General features: G+C 41.8%; 1 protein-coding gene across 1 annotated transcript; it reads right to left on the bottom strand.

The window, feature by feature from the left end:
• Nucleotides 1-4,766: 4,766 nt before the first annotated feature.
• On the bottom strand, nucleotides 4,767-7,722 carry LOC124777420 (proline-rich protein HaeIII subfamily 1-like). Its single transcript, XM_047252817.1, has 2 exons — nucleotides 7,569-7,722; nucleotides 4,767-5,184 (listed from the first exon to the last, which is right to left on the bottom strand). Exons 1-2 carry the CDS (start codon nucleotides 7,605-7,607, stop codon nucleotides 4,924-4,926), a joined length of 300 nt encoding a protein of 99 aa, XP_047108773.1. The 5' UTR covers nucleotides 7,608-7,722; the 3' UTR covers nucleotides 4,767-4,923.
• Nucleotides 7,723-20,815: the final 13,093 nt, after the last annotated feature.

Raw genomic sequence — 20,815 nt, 5'->3', positions numbered from 1 at the left:
GTCAGTGTGATCATGTGATGTATCTGACCCCAGGAATGTGTCAATAAAGTTTCCCCTTCCTGGGACAATGAATTCATGGTGTTCTTATTTCAATTTCCAGGAGTGTATATATTCATGACATCCAGTCTTACAAATTTCCTTTTTCTGACGGACGTACGGCCAGATCGTCCGCTCTCAAATCTCTGGTATCTCTCTCCCCACATCCACCACTGCTGGCGGCTCACCTCCAACTGAACAACGCTACGTGCTGTTCACATCCAACAGCCCAACAGTATATAAGCGAATATTATGAGTCCAACCAGCCACAGACATCACACTGGCGGCGTTACCAAGATAAAAACCGAAAGAGCCTTCCTACAATATGATGGAAGATTTGGATTTGGCGGAAGGCTGGATGAAGTTACCTGCCATCATGTGTCAACAGTGAAGCACAGAGGAGATGGTGTTACAGTGTGGTCGCATTTTTGTTGGTTGTACTTCTGGTACCCATATTACGTTTAGGAAAAGGTTGAATGTGGCATCATATGGACACACTTTAAGACATGTTTTACTGTGTTCAGTAGAGATTCAGTTTGGAGACGATGATCCCGCTTAAAAGACATCATTATTCCTGAAATGGACTGGCGTGCAAAGACTTACGACCTGAACCCAATTGAACAGAGTCAGAACGTCGAGACCGCCCTAGCCACCAGCGTCCAGCGTCACTATTTTCACTGGTATCGGCTCTTGAGGATGAACGGTCTGCCATTCCTCGCCAGAAATTCAGATACCTCAACGAAAGTGGAGTTCAAGACGTCAAGAAGGCAAAACCCTGCATATTAATGTGCACTGATAAATGTCCAGATATTTTTGATTGGATAGTGTATATTTAGTAGGGATAGATATAGTGCATTTGCCTCTTCATACACTCGCTCTTCGATACATTATTATCTGTGTTTTCGCCATGAATGCTCGACATCAACACAGTAGCCACGCACAGATGGCGGGTGGCAGCACTAGCAGTTAAGCGTATACAAGGCGTGTCAGGGGGACGAGAATACAGTGCATCCGTTGTCGTTATGCGTTAGCAGGGCTATTTATTTAGGCGAACCTAAGACTACGTTTTACTGACCTGTAACAGTTCTACTAAAGAGATGGCCTTCACTGTGCTTGTTCGTCCTCTACTGGACTATTGCTGTTCTGTATGGGATCCTTACCAGACAGATCAGGTCAAATAAGGGCAGCTTTCTACTATCGGAAAACAGGCGAAATACTGTCATGGATATGATAAAATAGTTTGGTGGTCATTAAGACAAAAGGGTTCTTTGTTGCAGTGAGATCTTATAACGAAATTAAAATTACCGGTTTTCTCCTCTGAATGTGAAACCTTTTTACTATCGTCAACATGCTTAGGGAGAAATAATCATCATGATAGAATAACACAAATCTCAGCTCGTACATAAAGATGTGTGTATTATTTTCCCCCACATGCTGTTAAACAATGGAACGGTAGAGAAATATTCTGAAGGTTCTTCGAAGCATCCTTTACCACACACTTAAGCGTGAATTACAGATTAGTTACGTAGATGTAAATGTTTTCTAAATCTACAATACTACAAACGTGTATTTGCTTTCCATAGACTGTCTGCTGTGATTTTATAAGAACGAAAATATTTAGTTGTGATCTAATTTTTATGACTCAGTACTTTGACAGAGCTTTTCCTGGTGTCTCACACTTCCTTTTCCTCCGTAACGAAAGATAACATCTGTGATGAGATGCTCGTCCACTGCTGCTGAGATGAACGTTTTTTTTATTTTTCTTAAACTTGTCCAAACTTAATAATCTATTTCAATGTCTGAAAACATTTTCTCACTGATGTGCCACGATCAGTTATTTCCTGACAATCCGAGCTATCTCTTTTCTCTTTCCTTGGACCTCATAAAAGCTCCGAACTTTTCAGTGTGAGGTCAGATTTTGTACGAAACATCTGATACACAAGATTTGGCTGTATTATTGTAGCTTACTACTGACTAAGTACTCCGAGCACATATCCCAAAGTAAAATGTTGTATAATTTAGATTGTGTATAAATTAATAGGTTATGGGTTCATATGCTGGTTTGTGTAGTATTTCTGTGCTATAAACTAATGACATTTTCCAGATTATGTTATGATTTATTGATGACTTTCACTTATTGTTCCAGAGTTGCCATAACATCTCCGAAGTCGCCGTCATTAAAGGGCTCTGGACCTAGGTAATAATGAATATGTAGTTTTTGTGCGTCTTGTGAAATGAAATAGAAGAGACTTTCTTTTCAAAATAATATACATAGTTTGTGTTTAGCTTAATTCTAAGTAAGGCGTTTTAAACTTATATTCAAAAAAGTGTATTTACACAGGATGCTCACAAAACATTAGCTGGAAATATATAACCAACCATCTGTGTTACATCTTCCTATAGTTGGCGCACAAGGGAGAGTTTGAAATGGTGAGTCTCAAGACTAAAATAATACCTTTGTTGTTGCCTTTGTATTGTATCTTTAGTACACAGCACTTATGACATGCCTGAAAATTGCTTTTGTATGTACATCAAGCCTACATGGAAGTAATCAGTAACAAAGTAACTACAGTTTTTTGTATAAATGTGGACAACGCTCCTAGCTGTAATGTGATATAAGATAACATCAACTACGACGTCCTCTGTAAAATAAGTTTCAAGCATATGAGGACCAGAAATCTTGTCCAAACTACGTTGCCCACTCTCTCAATTTGATTCCGTGTAATCCCATGGAGACATTTATTTAGTAACTCAGAGTCAGACCAGTCTCTGAAAATTTACTTTATAATGCCCATGGCAATATTTGGTAGGTAATTACGTGCATATACACGCTTTGCTCGTTGGTACCTATTGTATGTCAACCAAGTGTCTGGACCGTTTAGACATAATCCATATAACTGTTCAAGGTTTGTAGGCAGAGCACATTATACGCTATGGAGTATACCATTCTACTGCCATATGCACCAAAGCGAATATTATTAGGTGTCTTGTTCTCTAGAAATCACGTATTCAGTAATATGTCATTCACAAACAATACGAGAAGGAGGAGTGATGCGAGGAAAAATAAATACTTTCACGAGCAAGATAGACAAAGCACGGAACCTGCTTAAAGAATTCATAAAGTGTTGTCAAAATTTCAAACATCATTTCCCCCAAATATTCTCTTTCGCTATATAATGAACATTTTCCTGTCAACTACTAGCAATAATGACCTGCAATTTGCCGTATTTTTGCTGCCTATCAATTGGCACATTTTATCATTTTTTAATTTTTATAGTTTTGCAAAAGTATTATCTGAAGAATAATTACCATTTCTTTGAATTCCTTTTGGGAACAGGCGTCCAACAAACTCATCATCTCTCTATACAACATTACCTTTACAGGATATGCAGCACAACAGAATACGTTCCATTTATTTACCATGGCGGGGATAGCAGTGTTTGGGTCTCCTGAAAGAGTACAGTATAATAACGTATTGTTTGTTCTTAACCATGGTCCCATTCATGTTACATTAAAGTATGCTGTGCGAGAAAAATTGAGCCTTTAAATATGTGGACATGCATTAAGCTTATCTAGTGCTAATACCTTGCCCCTACATATAAATGGGCACCAGTACATTCCCATATGCATTTTGAAAACATAGTTCGGAAATTTTTGGAAGGCCAACCTTGAATTATTAGAAAAGTTATGGTTTGAGAATTTGTTACTGAAGTTTAATTACCAATTACATATTTCTTCTTTAGACTTTCAATAGTTTTTCAGTCTACCCAATTTGATATGGGTGGATGTGTATTACTCAGAGCACGTATTGCTGAGAGAACCGTCAAGAATATTTCCGCTATAAAGAAGATGCATCCACTAGTTATATCCTTAATGACTCTCAGTCTGTTTTCTTTCCTATTTAATCTTTTACACTGAATGTAGTAGCGTTCACATAGCCATTCTGCTACAGACTGAAGGGAATTGTCATATCGGTCTGATTAAGTTTAGTGACTTCTATTTTTATTGGTGACGTTATTCTAAAACAATACTGAGTACACCATCTACTTATAATGATTAATATTCATATCTTCATGAAGGAAGCTTAATTTCTCATTAGCGACAGGTTCCCTGTAACTGGCAGCACGAACGGTCTAAAAGGGGTACGTACCCTTCCCTTCTGCCATTGCTACTGCTGGTGTTACGCTGAATTGCGGTTAATATTCGTTATAGATGCTGTTATCTACGAAACATAAAGTCCAGATCCCAGATAAATACTGTTGTAGAAGGCAACTTATTAATCAAGTAACAGAAGCATCATTAAATTTAAGAATCACACTATCAAACTAATATTTGCTAATACCCATACATAAAAAGAGGTAAAAAAAATATAACTGAAGGAGGAGTAAATAGGCTTCAAGGAAACCATCTTATATCGCAAGTTGTATTACAGAGCATCAAATCCTGTTCGTTCAAAAGTTATGTATCAGTAATCTTTCACAGGGCTCTCTATAGATGAGAAGAGTGTTTTCTCAAAGTATGATATTTGCACATATCAGTTCATGAAGTGCACGTAGTCTGTAACACGGACTCCTTCGGCAATGTACAGCATCTTTGGGAACTGCAAATGAAGTGGTAAAGAATTTGATGAGGTATGAACCGATAGTAACTCCTGTAATAATTTTTAAATATTGGTACCATATTTTTGGAGAACTGGTTTCTTGTACAGCACACAGTAAATAAAACATTAATGGAGCTTTTTCATTGCTAGTTTAATCAGAATTGGTTTTTATGAATCATAAGAACACTTCCATCAATTAATTCGGTTAAAGTCAACTACAAAGGTAAAAACTGAAATCCTTTAACGTTCCCAAGTGCGCTAATCTTACACCAATAGAAAACACCACTCTAAAACAGGGGAGGCGGCCCTGGTTGTCCAGTTGGTTCAGGCTCACCAGTTGGTTGTGGCCCTCCAGTTGGTTGGGGCTCTCCAGTTGGTTCTGGACCTCCAGTAGGTGGGCCTGGTGGTCCAGTTGGTTCAGGACCTCCAGTAGGTTGACCTGTTGGATCAGGACCTCCGGTTGGTGGGCCTGGTGGACCAGTTGGTTGTGGCCCATCAGTTGGTCCAGGAGGGCCAGGTGGAGTCTCTTGGCTGTGGCATGCTGATACCTGTATTTGAATGTCATATTGTGAACTACGTCATATATGTAGATGGAAATTAAGTGGTATTCCATCTGAATGGAGATTAAGATTCCGCTAATGTAGTTTTGAAACAAAGACAATAAATCGCAGAAATTATGATGTGTGACTATTCGGACTGTAACTTCAGAAGCGTATTTTTACACTGACACACATTAGAAGCCAGTCTCATTATTTTATTGCAAAATCTGAATGAATGAATGTGTTCAACCGTTATTGATGATTACTTCAAGTAAGCATAACGAAATGCATGCACTGATGCCAATTGTAGTTAGTACCAAGCCGTTACTTGTGTTTCGCCAGAAACACATCACTGAGTTTGAACAAGGTCGTGTAAAAGGGTTTCGAGAACCTGGATGTTGCTTACGTGACATTGCAGAAAGACTTGGCAGGAATGTGGCCACTGCAAATGATTGCTGGCAGCGATGATCGCTAGAATATCCAGTAGCAATAAATTGGGATCCGAAGAGCCATGTGGTACTACCGAGGAGGAAGAGCATCGTGCACGGTGTCTGGCTCAGGCACATCGTACTGCATCTGCAGCAGCAATCTGAGCAGCAGTTGGCACCACAATAATAGAACGAACTGTTATAAATTGGTTAATTCAAGGACGGGTCTGTGGCACACGGCCTGTGGCGTCCACTTGACTGACCCAAAACAACCGCCATTTGCGACGTCAGTGTTCTCAAGCGAGAGCCTGCAAGGGGGCAGGGCAAAAGTCTGTTGTGGTCTCTGATGAAAGCTGATTTCGCCTCAGTGCCAGTGATGGCTGTGTGTTGGTTAGCTGGAGGCAATGCGAGGGCCTGCAGCCTATCAATTGGCGTGCTAGACACACTGGAGCTACAACTGGAAATATGGTCTGGTGTGGACTGCCACTCTGCATGGCAGCACCAGCAGTCTCGTGGTCATCCCTCGCCCTCTGACTGGAAGTATGCACATCAGTTTGGTGATTCGACCTGCAGTGCTGCCATTGATGAACAGCGTTTACCAAAAGGGCAATGCTCGTCCACATACTGCTGTTGTAAGCCAACATGCTCTACAGTGTCCACATGTGCCTTGGCCTTCTCGATCGCAAGATCTGTCTCTGGTCGAGAACGTATGGGACGTCATCGGCTGACAACTCCATGGTAGTCCACAAACAGCATTAACCGTCCACGTATTCACCGACCAAGTGCAACAGGCGTGAAGCGCCATCCCAAAAACTGACATCCGCACATGTGCAACACAATGCATTCGCCTTTGCGTGCTTGCATTCAACAGTCTGACGGTTACGCCGGTTATTAATGTACCAACATTTCATATTTGCGATACCTTATCTCGCACTTACACTGACCTGTCGTCTTGCAATGTAAATGATTTAAATATGATACGTAGTTAAATCCGTTCCCGAAATTTCTTTACTCTATATTAATTATTTTTTGTTGTTGCGGTTTTCCCGTAACGTCCACTTCCGACCATACGGTGTAATCACTGTTGCCTCAGAAATCGCAATGGAGCAAAATCTCTAAGTGTTTCAGGCATTCTTCAGAATTTCTTGAAGAGAAGCAAAGTCTGTACAAGGTTTGTCCCATTCGGGTTGTCTCTTGAACGAAAGCAACTATGCCCGGGCACATGCCGTGACTAGCTTGAAATCAAACACGTGGACAATTCTTTTCTAGAACAAGTCATCACGGGTGATCAGATTTGGTGTTATGAAATCGAAGCTATCGCAAAATGATAAAATGCAGAAGTTCATATGAAGTTTTAGCGATTTGACGACATAACTGACATTCAAATCAATGGGACACACCAGTTGAACAACGTGTCAAAGACAGATTTCACTGACAGTTACTCATGGGTGTATGAATGTTCTGTGCCTTCTAATCAGGTGGGACAGGGGAGGAGATGTAGAACACCTAGAGCGTTGAAATCAACATCTTAATTTTCCTGTACTTTGTATTAATTTATTGTCGAATCTTTTTGGATTGATGTCGTGCGATTTAGGAAATCCCCTTTAATCGCGTGTGAATGGTCAGACAGTGATTGCAACTGTCACCCTCTCAAACTTTTGTTTAATAAGAAGAAAGATGCTGATTATTTAGTGAAATAATGGATGTATAGCTTATAACGAGTCACACGTAGTTGAGAAATTTTTACCAATCTCGTACACTCTCTTCACTTATGCGTGTAGAACTAATTTGAAGTCGCTTACAGATCCGAAAATGTTGGAAACAATTTTCCACCCTTACATTCGAGAATACCATGTTGTAGGTACATTTTGAAGCGTACAGTGTTTGCAAGTTAATATAGAAATAAGTACCAGTAAAGATACGTTGAGCACAAATTTCGATAAAGTCTCAGTCCTTACTACTCACCACAAGACACAGGAGAAGAGCTGCCACTGCCGCCCTCATGGTGATGGAAGTGTTGTTGTGAACACGGGCTGCAGAGCTTTTATAAGGCTCGCCACTGCGTGATGTGGAGTACTCGTGATTCCGTGACTCTTCAACAAAGGGACGAGCAGAGACTGCAGTCTAAATGTGGCAGTGGAGTATCTGGTTATATCACAAGGTCACAGAGCACAGCTGCGACGAACTGAATATCTTACTGTCGCTCAGTTTTTCATCGACACCCGCTTGTTCCTAGATGTCTGCCTCAAACAAATAAAGAACCAACAAGGCATGACGAGAGTACTTGTACATGAAACTTTTTGTGCCCTGACAGAACAAGAGATAAGTCGTCCTTACCGAGTGAGGTGCCGTAGTGGCCTGGCGTTCGGGAGGAATTTCCCTAAATCCCCTCAGGGAAATGCCGGGATGGTTCCTTTCAAAGGGCACGGCCGACTTCTTTCCCCATCCTTCCCTAATCCGACGGGAGCGATGACCTTGCAGTTTGGTCCCCTTAACAAAAACCAACCAACCAACCTAGTCCTCTTTCGCCGCACACTCCTTCATCGACCTGCTGATTCTCAAAGCTCAACCTAACTCCAGTGTGTAAATTGGGAGATTATCTGTCACATCGACGGGATGACGTATAACATTATCTTACATATGTGACTTCATGAAGTATGTGTATGGTCCGCTACCGCCGTATCACCCGTTTAAATGACTAATATACCTGAAGCTGCCATGTAGAAGCTTATATTTGAAGTAAATCATCAATGCAATTTGTAGGATAGACATCCTGAAACGCATAAAGCAACCACGGTTCTGCAGGTGTTCAGGACTGCGACGACTGTGGTTAAAAACCCTGGCCCACCGTATAGAGTTTCGTCGTCTGTGGTTGCGGTAAAGATAAATGCTGATGTAGTTCCTGTGGTAAAACACGCCACAGTTACTGCCCAGGTTTTTTTCCATTTCAAGCTTGTGGTCTGTCCCTAACACGTTGTCCTGAAGTTAACTCCCTATCATTCTTTCCATCCTCAGCCGCAGATCAGAGGTTCCTTTGCATATTTTTATGCTGAACCAGCATTAAACTATCGCGAATCCTCGATATATAATTACTAATCTGTATTTCGCAACTACTCCTGGAAATTTGTCTCCTGGTGCACAGAAAATGGCATAGCCAAGCTCTTTTAACGTATTAGAGTATGAGGAATGTTCTTCTTTTCCTTTCGTTTCGGCCTTTGTGGCACCACATGTAGCCACGTCATGAATTCCGCTTTCTACTCCTGCCCATATATCCTCTTCATCCTTCTCTTCCGCCCTTCTTTCGTGATCGTCAATATCATTTTGTCCGCTCCACTGGTGACCCTGTGTCGTATTCCTGGCCTTCTCTGTCATCGACCTCTGGTGCGTTGAAAAATATATGTGTGCACTTGCCTCCTTAGTTTCCAAACTTCATCCGCAATTTCGACCAATACTTAACAACCCAACTCCTACTTACCTCACGGCTCGTCATACCATTCTTCCCCTACACTCTTTTTTTTCATACCATCCACATTCATCCTTATCACATATCCTGGAGGAGGAGGAGATTAGTGTTTAACGTCCCGTCGACAACTAGGTCATTAGAGACGGAGAGCAAGTTCGGGTGAGGGAAGCATGGGGAAGGATATCGGCCGTGCCATTTCAAAGGAACCATCCCGGCATTTGCCTGAAGCGATTTAGGGAAATCACGGAAAACCGAAATCAGGATGGCCGGAGACGGGATTGAACCGTCGTCCTCCCGAATGCGAGTCCAGTGTGCTAACCACTGCGATCACATATCCTGCAAATCTTACAGTTTTCAGTTTGGTTTTCCTGATACAAGTTGCAGGCACTGCGCCTCCAATGTGATAGAACAGAATTATCCGATCTATAGGAGGCGTCATATATGGTGGGCTGCGAACGTCCGTTGTCTTGGCGCTACTGCACTCTCCGTGTGGTATGTCACCGCCAACGGTAAACAATCGTTCTTGTCTCCACAAAGTTCATCTCACCGACTCTCCGTTTTGCAGGGCGGAGATCTCCAGCAGTAGATGTCTGGCATCTGGTCCAGCGAATTCTGGCATTCTTCACACGTGCCACTCTTGACAGACTTACACCACAAATGATACCTATGTTCCAAGATTATGTGTATTACCGGCAGGCGAACAGTCACTGTGTGAATTGGTTCACACAGTGAGTTCACTCGAAGAAAGAAAAATTCTGCTCTGCTACATACATAAACAAACCACTAAAACGCAACCTGATCATTAGAATAAAAAACCTCTCTTACAATCATATGATATCCTCTCACTCCTTTCCTTTCCACCTTTGTTATGTTTAGGTACAGCTATTGGGATAGGCGTAGTTAGGGGTACATGTCTGAAGTGGCGTTATTGTTACTTTTTCTTTTAGGGTCAAAGTGGTGGTGGCAAATAGATCCTTCTTCTCTTGTAGTTTCCTTTATAATCAGGAAAAAAAGGATGCCTCGCTGCCATCTGTAATAAAAGACTCTGTGGGAAGAAAAAAGTATAGAGTTTTTGACTAGCAATGAAAAAGTCTTGGATTCCAGATGCCAAACTCTCCACTACTTAAAATTTTGAATAAAAATCATCAGCAATGGCAGCCGAATAAATCTGGCATAAGAAGTTACCCTTGTTCTGCCAACTGCATTGTTAAAGAGGATGGAGGTGCGGACGGAGATCCAGGGCACTCTCCCGCCCCATGGTGTAGGAGACTGCTTCTAAAAGACGGAAGAATCAGCAGTGATCACCGGTATGAGGATGCAGAATCCAATGGAAACCACTGCGCTACGGACATGTAATGTGTATCCGTAGTACGTGAGACCAGTACTGAACAAGTGTCATGATGATCTCTCTGCAAGTAAAAGATTTCGGACAGTCCCCCATCCAGATCTGCGGAAGAGGACTGCCGAGGGAAGATGACCGTGAGAAAATATTGAATGACCAATGAAAGATTGACGTCGGGGTGTGGAATGTCAGAAGTCTCAACATGTTAGTTAAGCTAGAAAGTCTAGAAGAGATAGGAAAATTGTAATTTTGAACTGGTAATTCAGTACGTAATGGGACACGAAAATTTAATGGTCATTGAGGATTGGAATGCGGTTGAAGAGGAAGGAGCTGAAGAAAACTCTACGGGAGAATATGGGATTGGTAGTTTTGCAATAAATTTCGGCTAGCAACAGCAAATAAGTACTTTCTTTACGAACCACAAGAGGACGATTTGCACTTGGATAAACCGTGAGATATAGGAAGACTCCAGTTAGAGCAAGATCAGGCGAAGATTTCGAAAGCAAATATTGGACTGTAAGGTGTACCAAGGAGCAGATACAGATCCACATCACAATTTAGTAATAATAAAGAGTTGCCTGACATTTAAGAGTCTAGCGATGATGAATCAGTGCAATTCAGTTGTAGAGGAAAGGACAGTTATAGAAGGAATTCACAGAAGCTGGAAAGAGAAAGATAGGTACAAGGAAGGTCTCTGCGAGGAAGCCATGGTTAACACAAGAAGTAGTTCAGTTGGTCGACGAAAGAGGGAAGTACAAAAATATTCACGGAAATTCGGGGATACTGAAATACAAGTCACTTAGGGTGAAATAAATAGGAAGTGCATGGAAGCTGAGGATAAATGTGAAGAAATCGAAAAATAAACGATTGTTGGAAGAACTGACTCAGCAAAGAAAGAAGCCGAAGCGATCTTGAGGGAAATTAAAAGCAAAGACGGTAACATTAAGAATGCAGTCGGAATATCACTCTTAAGCAAGAGCCTACAAGTGGGACAACTATCGCACAAGCAGGTAGACAGCTCATGCATCCAAGCTGCTGACCGGACTAATAAAATAATAAATACGTAAAATAATGGAAAAAATGAGGATCTGTTAGATGATGATCTGTTTGTCTTTAGCGTCCGACGATGTAAAATGCAAAAACATGTTCGTAATTCTGAGAAAAATGCGGGTGAGCTATAGGGAAAGACGAGTACTATAGAGTATGTACAATAACTATGAGAGAACAATAAGACTGGAAGAACAAGAAAGAAGCGCACAATTTACATAGAGTGTAAGACAAGGATGTAACCTTTCGCCCCTATTCTTCGATCTGTACGATGAAGAACCAATGACGGGGAATTAAAGCTTTAAGAGCGTGATTGAAATTCTAGGTAAAAGGATATGAATGATAAGATTCGCTAACGACATTACAGTCTTAAGTGAAAGTGAAAAAGAACTACAGGTAGTGTTAAATGGAATGAACAGTCTAACTTAATACGCAGATGATAAGCATTTCAGCACACACTCACAAAGTAGGTGGGAGTAACAACGCATACATTCTACATATATGGACCAGATACCGTATTTGAAGATTGATTTGTCATATGAAGATGATGTCATACGTCTCGTAAGAAGGGGAAAAGTCTACCAGCATGTTTTGGAATTCGATAGTGGTGGTATCATGGCATTTCAAAACTGCAGTTTATCGACGACTGACGTACAGATATGGAATCTATGGGTTCAAGAGAGAGAGGCTGAACGCATTACGTGGGATCAACGGCTTCATCTTCTCATAACTAGCTCTGGAGAGTTCACGCACATCGCTTGGTCGACTGTGAAAGATAGTGCAGCTACGTCTCAGTCGGTAAATGGGCTCGTAAACAGCAAGGCAAGTGTCTAGACTGAGAGCAGGACGACCATTGTTGAGGCTTCCCATGAGGTGGCAGCAGCGAGAGGTGCGCCGACAGTGGGCACTCAACATCATTACCGGACAGAGGGGTGACTCCACGTCGTCCTTATGGCGAATTTCAGTTGTGACGAAAGCATAAAAAAATGGCTCTAAGCACTATGCGACTTAACTTCTGAGGTCATCAGTCACCTAGAACTTAGAACTAATTAAACCTAACTAACCTAAGGACATCACACACATCCATGCCCGAGGCAGGATTCTAACCGGCGACCGTAGCGGTCGCTCGGCTCCAGACTGTAGCGCCTAGAACCGCACGGCCACTCCGACCGGCGAAAACATCAAGTTAGACATATCTGTATACTGAGACACCAAGGAGAACGAATGTTGTCAGATTGCATTCGAAATCGTCATACAGTGCCAAACACATGGCGTAATTGTATGGAGAATCTTTGGGCAGAGAACAGGATAACTTGTGGTTTACGTGGCTTGTAATTTAGACAGCAAGCATGACATTACTAACGTGTTAAGGCTAGTGCCATTTCTCTGCCTCTGAGGGGTCCATGACGCATTTTTTTAACAACACAAGACAACACTGAATGTTGCTGTCATGGTGTTCGACTGCTTCTCTGACCAGCGCATTTCCCAGATGTCTCACCCACTGGAAACATGTGGTCACGGGTTGCTGAGACGGCCAGTAACTACAATTGATAAACTCTGACATATATACTGACGCAAAGAAATCGTAATACCAAGAATGAGTTTTGCGACATGCATGCTTCTGCATCTGACAAATGCTGTCCATTCAGATTTCACGCCAGTTCCATACTAGTGGGTCCAGTAGCTCCACTACAACTATGCAAATCAGGTTTGCTTCAATTGCAAGAGGTAGTAGTCGTGAGCTTTCGTTATGTTTGAGATTGGACGTGGTGCGTTGATGTTCGTCAAGAATGTCTGTAAGGCAACAAAGACGCCAATATTAACACCTTACAGAGTATAAACGAGATCGTGAAACAGGGCTACAAGAAGATGAATGATTCTTCTGCGATACTACAGTAAGACTTGGCAGGAAAGTAGCTACTGTACATGATTGCTGGCAGCGGTGGTCACGACACTATCCAGTCGCAAGATGACCGAGTTACGCTCGCTAGGTTGGCACTACCGAGACGGAAGACCATCGTGTTTGGCGTATGTCTCTGGCGCTTCGTACTACATCTGCAGCAGAAATCTGAGTAACAGTTGGCACCACTGTGACACCACGAACTGCTATAAAGCGATTACTTCAAGGACAGCTCCGAGCCAAGCGTCCTGTACAATGCATTCCATATACCTCAGACTAGCGCCATGTGCGATTTATGACGTGTCAAGCGAGAACTCGTTGGCGAGCAGGGTGAAGTGCGAGTGATGGCCATGTGTTGGCTAGTAGGCGGACAGCTGAGGGCCTGCAAGCTGCCTATCTGTGCATAACATGCACTAGACCTACACCTGGAGTTATGGTCTGGGGTGGAGTGTCGTTTCATATGACACCATGAGCATTGTCGTGGTTATCCCACACATCCTCACTGCAAATTCGTAGGTCTGAGAAGTGATTCGAGCTGTTATGCTGCTATTCATGAACAGCATTCCTGCGGATGTTTTCCAACCGGATAACGCTTATCATATATTGCAGTTTTAACCCAATATCGTCTCCTCCATGGACATATTGCGTTAGCCTGCTGGATCGTCAGATCTGTCTCCAATCGATCGCATATGGGACATCATCGAACGACAATAGCATTAACTGTCCCTGTATTGACCGACCAAGTGCAACAGACGTGGAACTTCATTCCAGAAACTGACGTCCGGCTTCTGTACAACACAAAGCGTGGACGATTCTATGCTTGCATTCAATATGCTGGCAGTTACACCTGTTATTAATGTACCAGTATTTCCCTTTTGCAATGGATTATCTCACGCTTACATTACCCACTGATATTTCAATGTTAACCACTTAAGTATGTTACTCAGACAAATGCATTCCCGAAAATTCAATACCCTGCGTTAATTATTTTTCACTGTTGTGATTTTTTTTCTGTCCTTGTAGCTGAAGCAGCGTAGAATGACGAATCCTTGTCTGTCATTCAAGTTCTGTTCGATTCGATGCCTAGCTGGAATGAGCAATTGTTACTACCAGAGGTTGCACTCAATCCACAAAATTTTTCGCTCTGTACTTCTCTAAATGATCTACAATTTGAATTTCCCATTTGTGTGTGTGTTTTCCTACTAAACTGTATCTATATAAGTAAAATTTCGTAATATGCTCTGTTCCTGCTCTTGCAGTTTTAATGGCCAGAGTGTATTGTACACGGTGACTCAAAGATAAGTTTGCATTCGAAAATGCACAAACTCACGGAATAATGTAGGTAACGAATTAAAACTTGGCAAAAATACCTGAAATGACATGGGGTTTCATTGAAAGCAACAACGACTGAAAACTCCGGACAACAGAGGACACTGGGCAGAAAAAAGCTGGTGACGCAGCATAGTCGTGAGAGGTGAAAGGTAAGCCGATATGCTACAGAATCGCATCATCCCTAGCCTGGCTGATAAACATCTGCTGAACGATAGCACTTTTTTGCAGAATGGCGCTCCTCCCTTTATTGCTCCACTTGTGAAAGATCTCTTGCGCACATCGTTTAGTGGGAATGGCGCGCTGAGTCGCCACTTCCGTTGTGCTTGGCCTCCCAGATCCACATATCTCAGTCCGTATGATTATTGGTTGTGGGGTTACATGAAGTCACAAATCAACCGTCTTATTAGGGATGCTGAAGTACAATATTTGATGGCAATTTTCCACCACATGTTCTGATGTGGTGTATCCTGCTATACACAACGTTGTCCCTCTTGTACGAGTATTAGCGATCAATGAAGGCCGACACGTTGGGAATTTGTTATCAAGAACATTACCTTTCGCTGAAAGTCAGTTGTTGGCAGATTCTTTGTTTCTAATTTCAATCATGAATGTCCATTTTTACCTCTCTGCCTTTATTATTCCGTGAAGTATTGAACTGTCAAACGATAACGGAATTTTGCACGATCGTCCGATTCCTCTTGCTTCGATGTTGGAACACATACTTGCATGCCTCAGCTCACAAGAAGGATTGGCAGACGAGATGAGCAGGTTTCTAAAAGGTTTTGTGCACAAAAATGACCATTGGATTCCCTGCAGCCACCTATAGCTCCACTGGATTGCGACAGGTTACGCCATTACCCTTGCATGGCATATGATCATAGCTGACGATCAGCCATAGGCGTCACAAACAATGTCAAAGATTCTTCAAAATGTTTTTTGGCATAACCAAGAAGCACTGTTTGTCTATTTCAACGAATAATACTACAAAATTGACAAGCTGAAAGTCAGTGTCTGAAGGCTGTAGCTAAGAAACAAACAAGTTGGTAACATAAAATGAAAATGCTGGGTCTCATTGCGACTGTCTTGAAGCAATGTTCAACTAACAGTTCAGTTCATCCATCAGTTCATGGAGTTAAAGTTCCACAAAAGATCGAAGTTCTTCCGACTAGACATGGAACAGTCAATAGCCAATGTACTAGAAGAATAATTCAAGCAAAGTTTTACGACATCCACAACCAAAATACAAATCTGTGAGTGGCGTTATGGCGTTCTCCGAAACAGTGGTGGACATGGCGGTGTCGTCGTGGGCTGGATATTCTAACTGTCATCATATGGTCGTGAACTGGTCTAAGTACTATCTGAAAGCGAGGATATCTTAGATCTATCTATTTTCATTCACGTGTATTGTGGAAAGAACTAGGTCTTCGCGACCCAGGACCTCTTGTGGCGCTGCCAATACCGCCTAGTAGCAAACTATGAAAACTGCCCTTCGGCGAGAAGTGGTTGCGTCGCAATTTGGCAGCCCCCGACACTGGTAAGTATGATGTTTTGTCGACCTTCGATACCAGTGACACATGTGTGTGGTATGATGTGTAGCCCCCTTGGATGGTTAATTCCGGACTGGGTGGGCAATTTGTTCAAAATGTTCAAATGTGTCTGAAATCTTACCTGCTAAGGTCATCAGTCCCTAAGCTTACACACTACTTAACCTAAATTATCCTAAGGACAAACACACACACCCATGCCCTAGGGAGGACTCGAACCTCCCACGGGACCAGCCGCACAGTCCATGACTGCAACGCCTGAGACCGATCGGCTAATCCCGCGCGGAGATGGGCAACTCTCGAGGTTCTGTACATGCAGGTTTTTTTGTTTTCTTTCGAGTCATCAGCCTTCTGATTGGTTTGATGCAACCCACCACGAACTCATCTCCGGTGTCAACCTTTTTCTCTCACAATAGCACTTGCAACCTACGTCCTCAATCATTTTCTGGATGTATTCCAATCTCCGTCTTCATCTACAGTGTTTGCCCTCTACAGCTCGCTCTAGTAGCATGCAAGTCATTCCCTGATATCTTAACAGATGTGCTATTATCCTGTCCTTTCTCCTTGATAATGTTTTCCCCATATTCCTTCTCTGATTTTGCGCATAACCTCCTCATTCCTTATCTTATCAGTCCACCTAATTTTCAACATTAGTCTGTAGCACCACATCCCAAATGCTTCGATTCTTTGCTGTTCCGGTTTTCCCACAGTCCATGTTTCACTAGCTTGTTCCAAACGTACATTCTTAGAAATTTGTTTCTCAAATTTAGGCAAATGTTTGATATTAGTGGACTTATTTTGGTCGGGGATGCCCTTTCTCCGTCCGTCACTGTTTATTTTGCTGCCTAGCTACTAGAATTCTTTAACTTCAGCTACTTCGTGGTAAGTACATGCTGGTCTAATTTTCTACTTTTCATTGCTTTCGTCTTTCTCCGATTTACTCTCAATCCTCATTCTGTACTCGTCAGACAGTTCGTTTCATTTAACTAATTATTTAATTCTTCCTTATTTTCACTCGGGATACCAATGTCATCAGCGAATCATACCATTGGTAACCCCCCACTCTGGATTTTAATCCCACTCCTGAAACTTTCCTTTATTTCCATCATTCCTTCTGTGATGTTCAGATTGGACAGTAGGGGCGAACGATTGAGTACTTCTGTATACTTGTTCAAATTCTACTTAGTACTGTTCTTAAATTGTTCGATATAGCCAGGTTCGTAGACCTTGTTCCAGTTCTTCAGTGCTTCAGCATGTTTCTCAAAAAGAAATCGTTTTGCGCCAACAGTATGCCCTGAAGACTACGTCTTATAACCATTTTATTCCGAGAACTCTTTCTTGGTCGTCCACTTATATTATACCCTCTTGGCCCTTGTACACATTGTACATTACCCGTCAGTACTTCCAACAATAATTTCTTTTTCGATTTCTTTACATTTCTCCTCCTGTCATTTCGTCTTAGCTTCCCTGCACGGTCTATTCATTTCATTCCTCAGGGAATTGTATTTCTGTGTTCCTGAATTTCCCTGAATATTTTTGTACTTCCTTCTTTCATCGCTCAACCGAAGTCATTCTTCTGTTACCCACGATTTCTTCGCAGTCACCTTCATTCTACCTACGTTCTTCTTTCCAACTTTTATGATTTCCGTTTTTAGAGATGTCCATTCCTCTTCAAGTGTACTGCCTACAAAGCTGTTTTTTATTGCTGTAGATATAGCCTTAGAAAACTTCAAGCGCATCTCGTAAGCCCTTACTTTCCGTATCCCACTTCTTTGCGTATTGGTTCCTACTGACTAACCTCTTAAACTCCAGGCTACTCTTCATCACTTCTAAATTTTGGTCTGAGTTTATGTCTGCTCCTGGTACGCCTTACAGTCCAACATCTGATATCATGATCTCTGTCTAATCATGATATAAACTGAAATCTTTCTGTTTCACCTGGCCGTTTCAAAGTAAACTTCCTCCTCTTGTGATTCTTGAACAGAGTGTTCGCTATTACCAGTTGAAACGTATTACAGAACTCAATAAGCCTTTCTCCTCTCTCGTTCCTTGACTCAAGCCCATATTCTCCTGTGCCCCTTGCCCTACAACTGCATTCCAGTCCCCCATGACTGTTCGATTTTCATCTCCCTTTACTTAGTGCATTCCCCTTTTAATATGCTCAATAGTTTCTCTACTCTTCATCTTCAGCTTGCGACTTCGGTATGTATACCTAATCTATCAACGCTGGCATAGGTTTGCCGCCGATTCTGATAATAACAACCTTATTACTGAACAGTGCACCGTAACACTCTCTCTGCCCTAGCTTCTTATTCATAACGAATCCTATTCCTGTTATACCAATTCCTGCAGCAGTTGATCTTAGCCTATACTCATCTGACCAGAAATCCTAGTCTTCTTTCCATTTCACTTCGCTGACCCCAATTATATTTACGTATATGGAGCCTTTGGATTCCACTTTTCAGATTTTTTTTTTTTTAGCTTCCCTGCGCCATTCAAGCTTCTGACATTACACAGTTCGACTCGTGGTACATTATCGTTTCGTTTATTACTCAATGTTTTCTCCGTGGTCACCTCCTCCTTGGCACACCTCTCCTGCGGATCAGAATTCCGGACTATTCCGGAATCTTTTTTCAGTGGAGAGATCATCGTGACACTTTTTTTCCATTACACCCCACATATCTTGTAGATACACATTACGTGTATTTAATGCAGTGATTTCCGCTTCCTTCTGCATCCCTGTGCTGTTGATCATTGCTGATTCTTCCGCCTTTATGGGCAGTTTCCCATTCCAAAGTCAAGAGCATTCCCTGCACCTCTGTCGACTCCTCCGCCCTCGTTGAAAAGGTCTTCAGCAGAATGAGGGTGACTTCTTATGCTGGAAGTCTTCGGGCGCCAATGCTGATTATTAATTAAAATTCAAGAGGTGCTGGTTTCGATCCCGAAACCTATGACATTTTGATCGAGGTCGCTACGCCGAGACCACGGGTGCAGGTAGACTTACCAGCCACTAAACGACACAACTTATTTAAAATATTTCAGAAACTGGATACAGAAGTTTGTTCAGAAATTAAGTAGGTAAAAATACAGGATACCACATTGCAGATGACAGATACGTAGTCTTCAGGGCATGCTGTTGGCGCAAAACGATTTCTTTTTGAGAAACATGCTGAAGCACTGAAGAACTGGAACAAGGTCTACGAACCTGGCTATATCGAACAATTTAAGAACAGTACTAAGTAGAATTTGAACAAGTATACAGAAGTACTCAATCGTTGTCAAAAGGGCACATGCAGTTTGTTACAGAATTGAATGAACAGACCAAGAGGTACGACACAGTTAAAATGACTAGAAGTATAATTATAAAGAAAGATTAAGTTCTTCGACAAGAGACACGGTGCTTTGTAAGAGTTCGTCATATGAGTTGCAAACAGCACACTTAGAAATCTTCGTAACTGTGGTCAACAGTATCTCCGAATACTACTATCTGATGACTTTACTTATCGAAGCTAATATCACTAGTGTAACGTAGATAAGTAAGAGCTAAGATACAGATGAGTGAAGAATTTGTAATGTATGAGGATATTGAGCTAGACGTTACATTAGGGTTGAAGGAAGTGGCACATCTACAGAGGTTGTCACTACAGCGCTCAGACTGCAGTAACCAATCTCGCAGCTCGATGAAACCAGCAAATCAATGAGTTAAGCGAGACGAAATCTTCAAAGGTCCCTCAGAATTGGGTACTGTCCGGTGGTGCACGGCATACATCGAAGCAACGAGCCACAGGAATGAAGCTCAAACACACATTAATATAATATTTCTCATAATCATACACATATGGACGCATATAATCTTTGATGACAATTTTTGTTTGTTGTAAAGCGTATTTTAGCCATACTGTAACTATACTTTCGTGCATAAAACCATCAGTCTAATGTCGGATGTAATCCTGCAATGTAGGTTCTACACCACATCCAACTTATATGGCATATCATCGTGGAATGTAACCAGTAACAAGGATTAAAGCATGTAATTTGCAAAAACAGTTCGTATGTTACAGTTGGGAAGAAATTAATATGAAGAGATTATTATCATCACCATAAACCATTTCATCTCGATTCACGGTAATGGTTTCCTTTAGATTTCTTCATGCATTATGATTTTCAGCTATTTCCATCCGTATTGGTTATGCATGTTTTCAAAGGTTGCTGGCTTCATATGCAGCCCGATTCTGACTGTGAAGTGGCACTTCCAACAACGCGAAACTCCGTACTGTCTCCACAGCGTACTCTTTTTTTTATACAGACTGCAGCGTGATCTACCCAATTAACATCCATACCACCTGATGTAACATAAGTACGTTATTGCTTTCCAAGTAGGTGCTACTTATGAAATCATCTTTAGATGTACCAAATTAGGTCAGGTAGATACTATTGGCATTGATCCTTTCAGGCAAATTGTTTGTTACAGTTGTTTAATGAAATTAAGCCTCTCTTTCAAGTTTGGCATTCGTGTTACATATAAGAGCCAAGCAACTGCTTTTTGAAAAGACGCTCATCATTGTCTCCACCTCTGCATAGAGC

The sequence above is a fragment of the Schistocerca piceifrons genome, chromosome 2, assembly GCF_021461385.2.
Source record: "Schistocerca piceifrons isolate TAMUIC-IGC-003096 chromosome 2, iqSchPice1.1, whole genome shotgun sequence".
NCBI classification, from domain to species: Eukaryota; Metazoa; Arthropoda; class Insecta; order Orthoptera; family Acrididae; genus Schistocerca; species Schistocerca piceifrons.
This window is presented reverse-complemented; position numbering and strand designations above follow the sequence as displayed.

Bases quoted from the DNA above. Each gene is read 5' to 3' on its own strand.
- LOC124777420 (XM_047252817.1), bottom strand. From the start codon at position 7,607: ATGAGGGCGGCAGTGGCAGCTCTTCTCCTGTGTCTTGTG. The intron at 5,185-7,568 runs GTGAGTAGTAAG...ATTCAAATACAG, and splicing joins CTCTTCTCCTGTGTCTTGTG to GTATCAGCATGCCACAGCCA.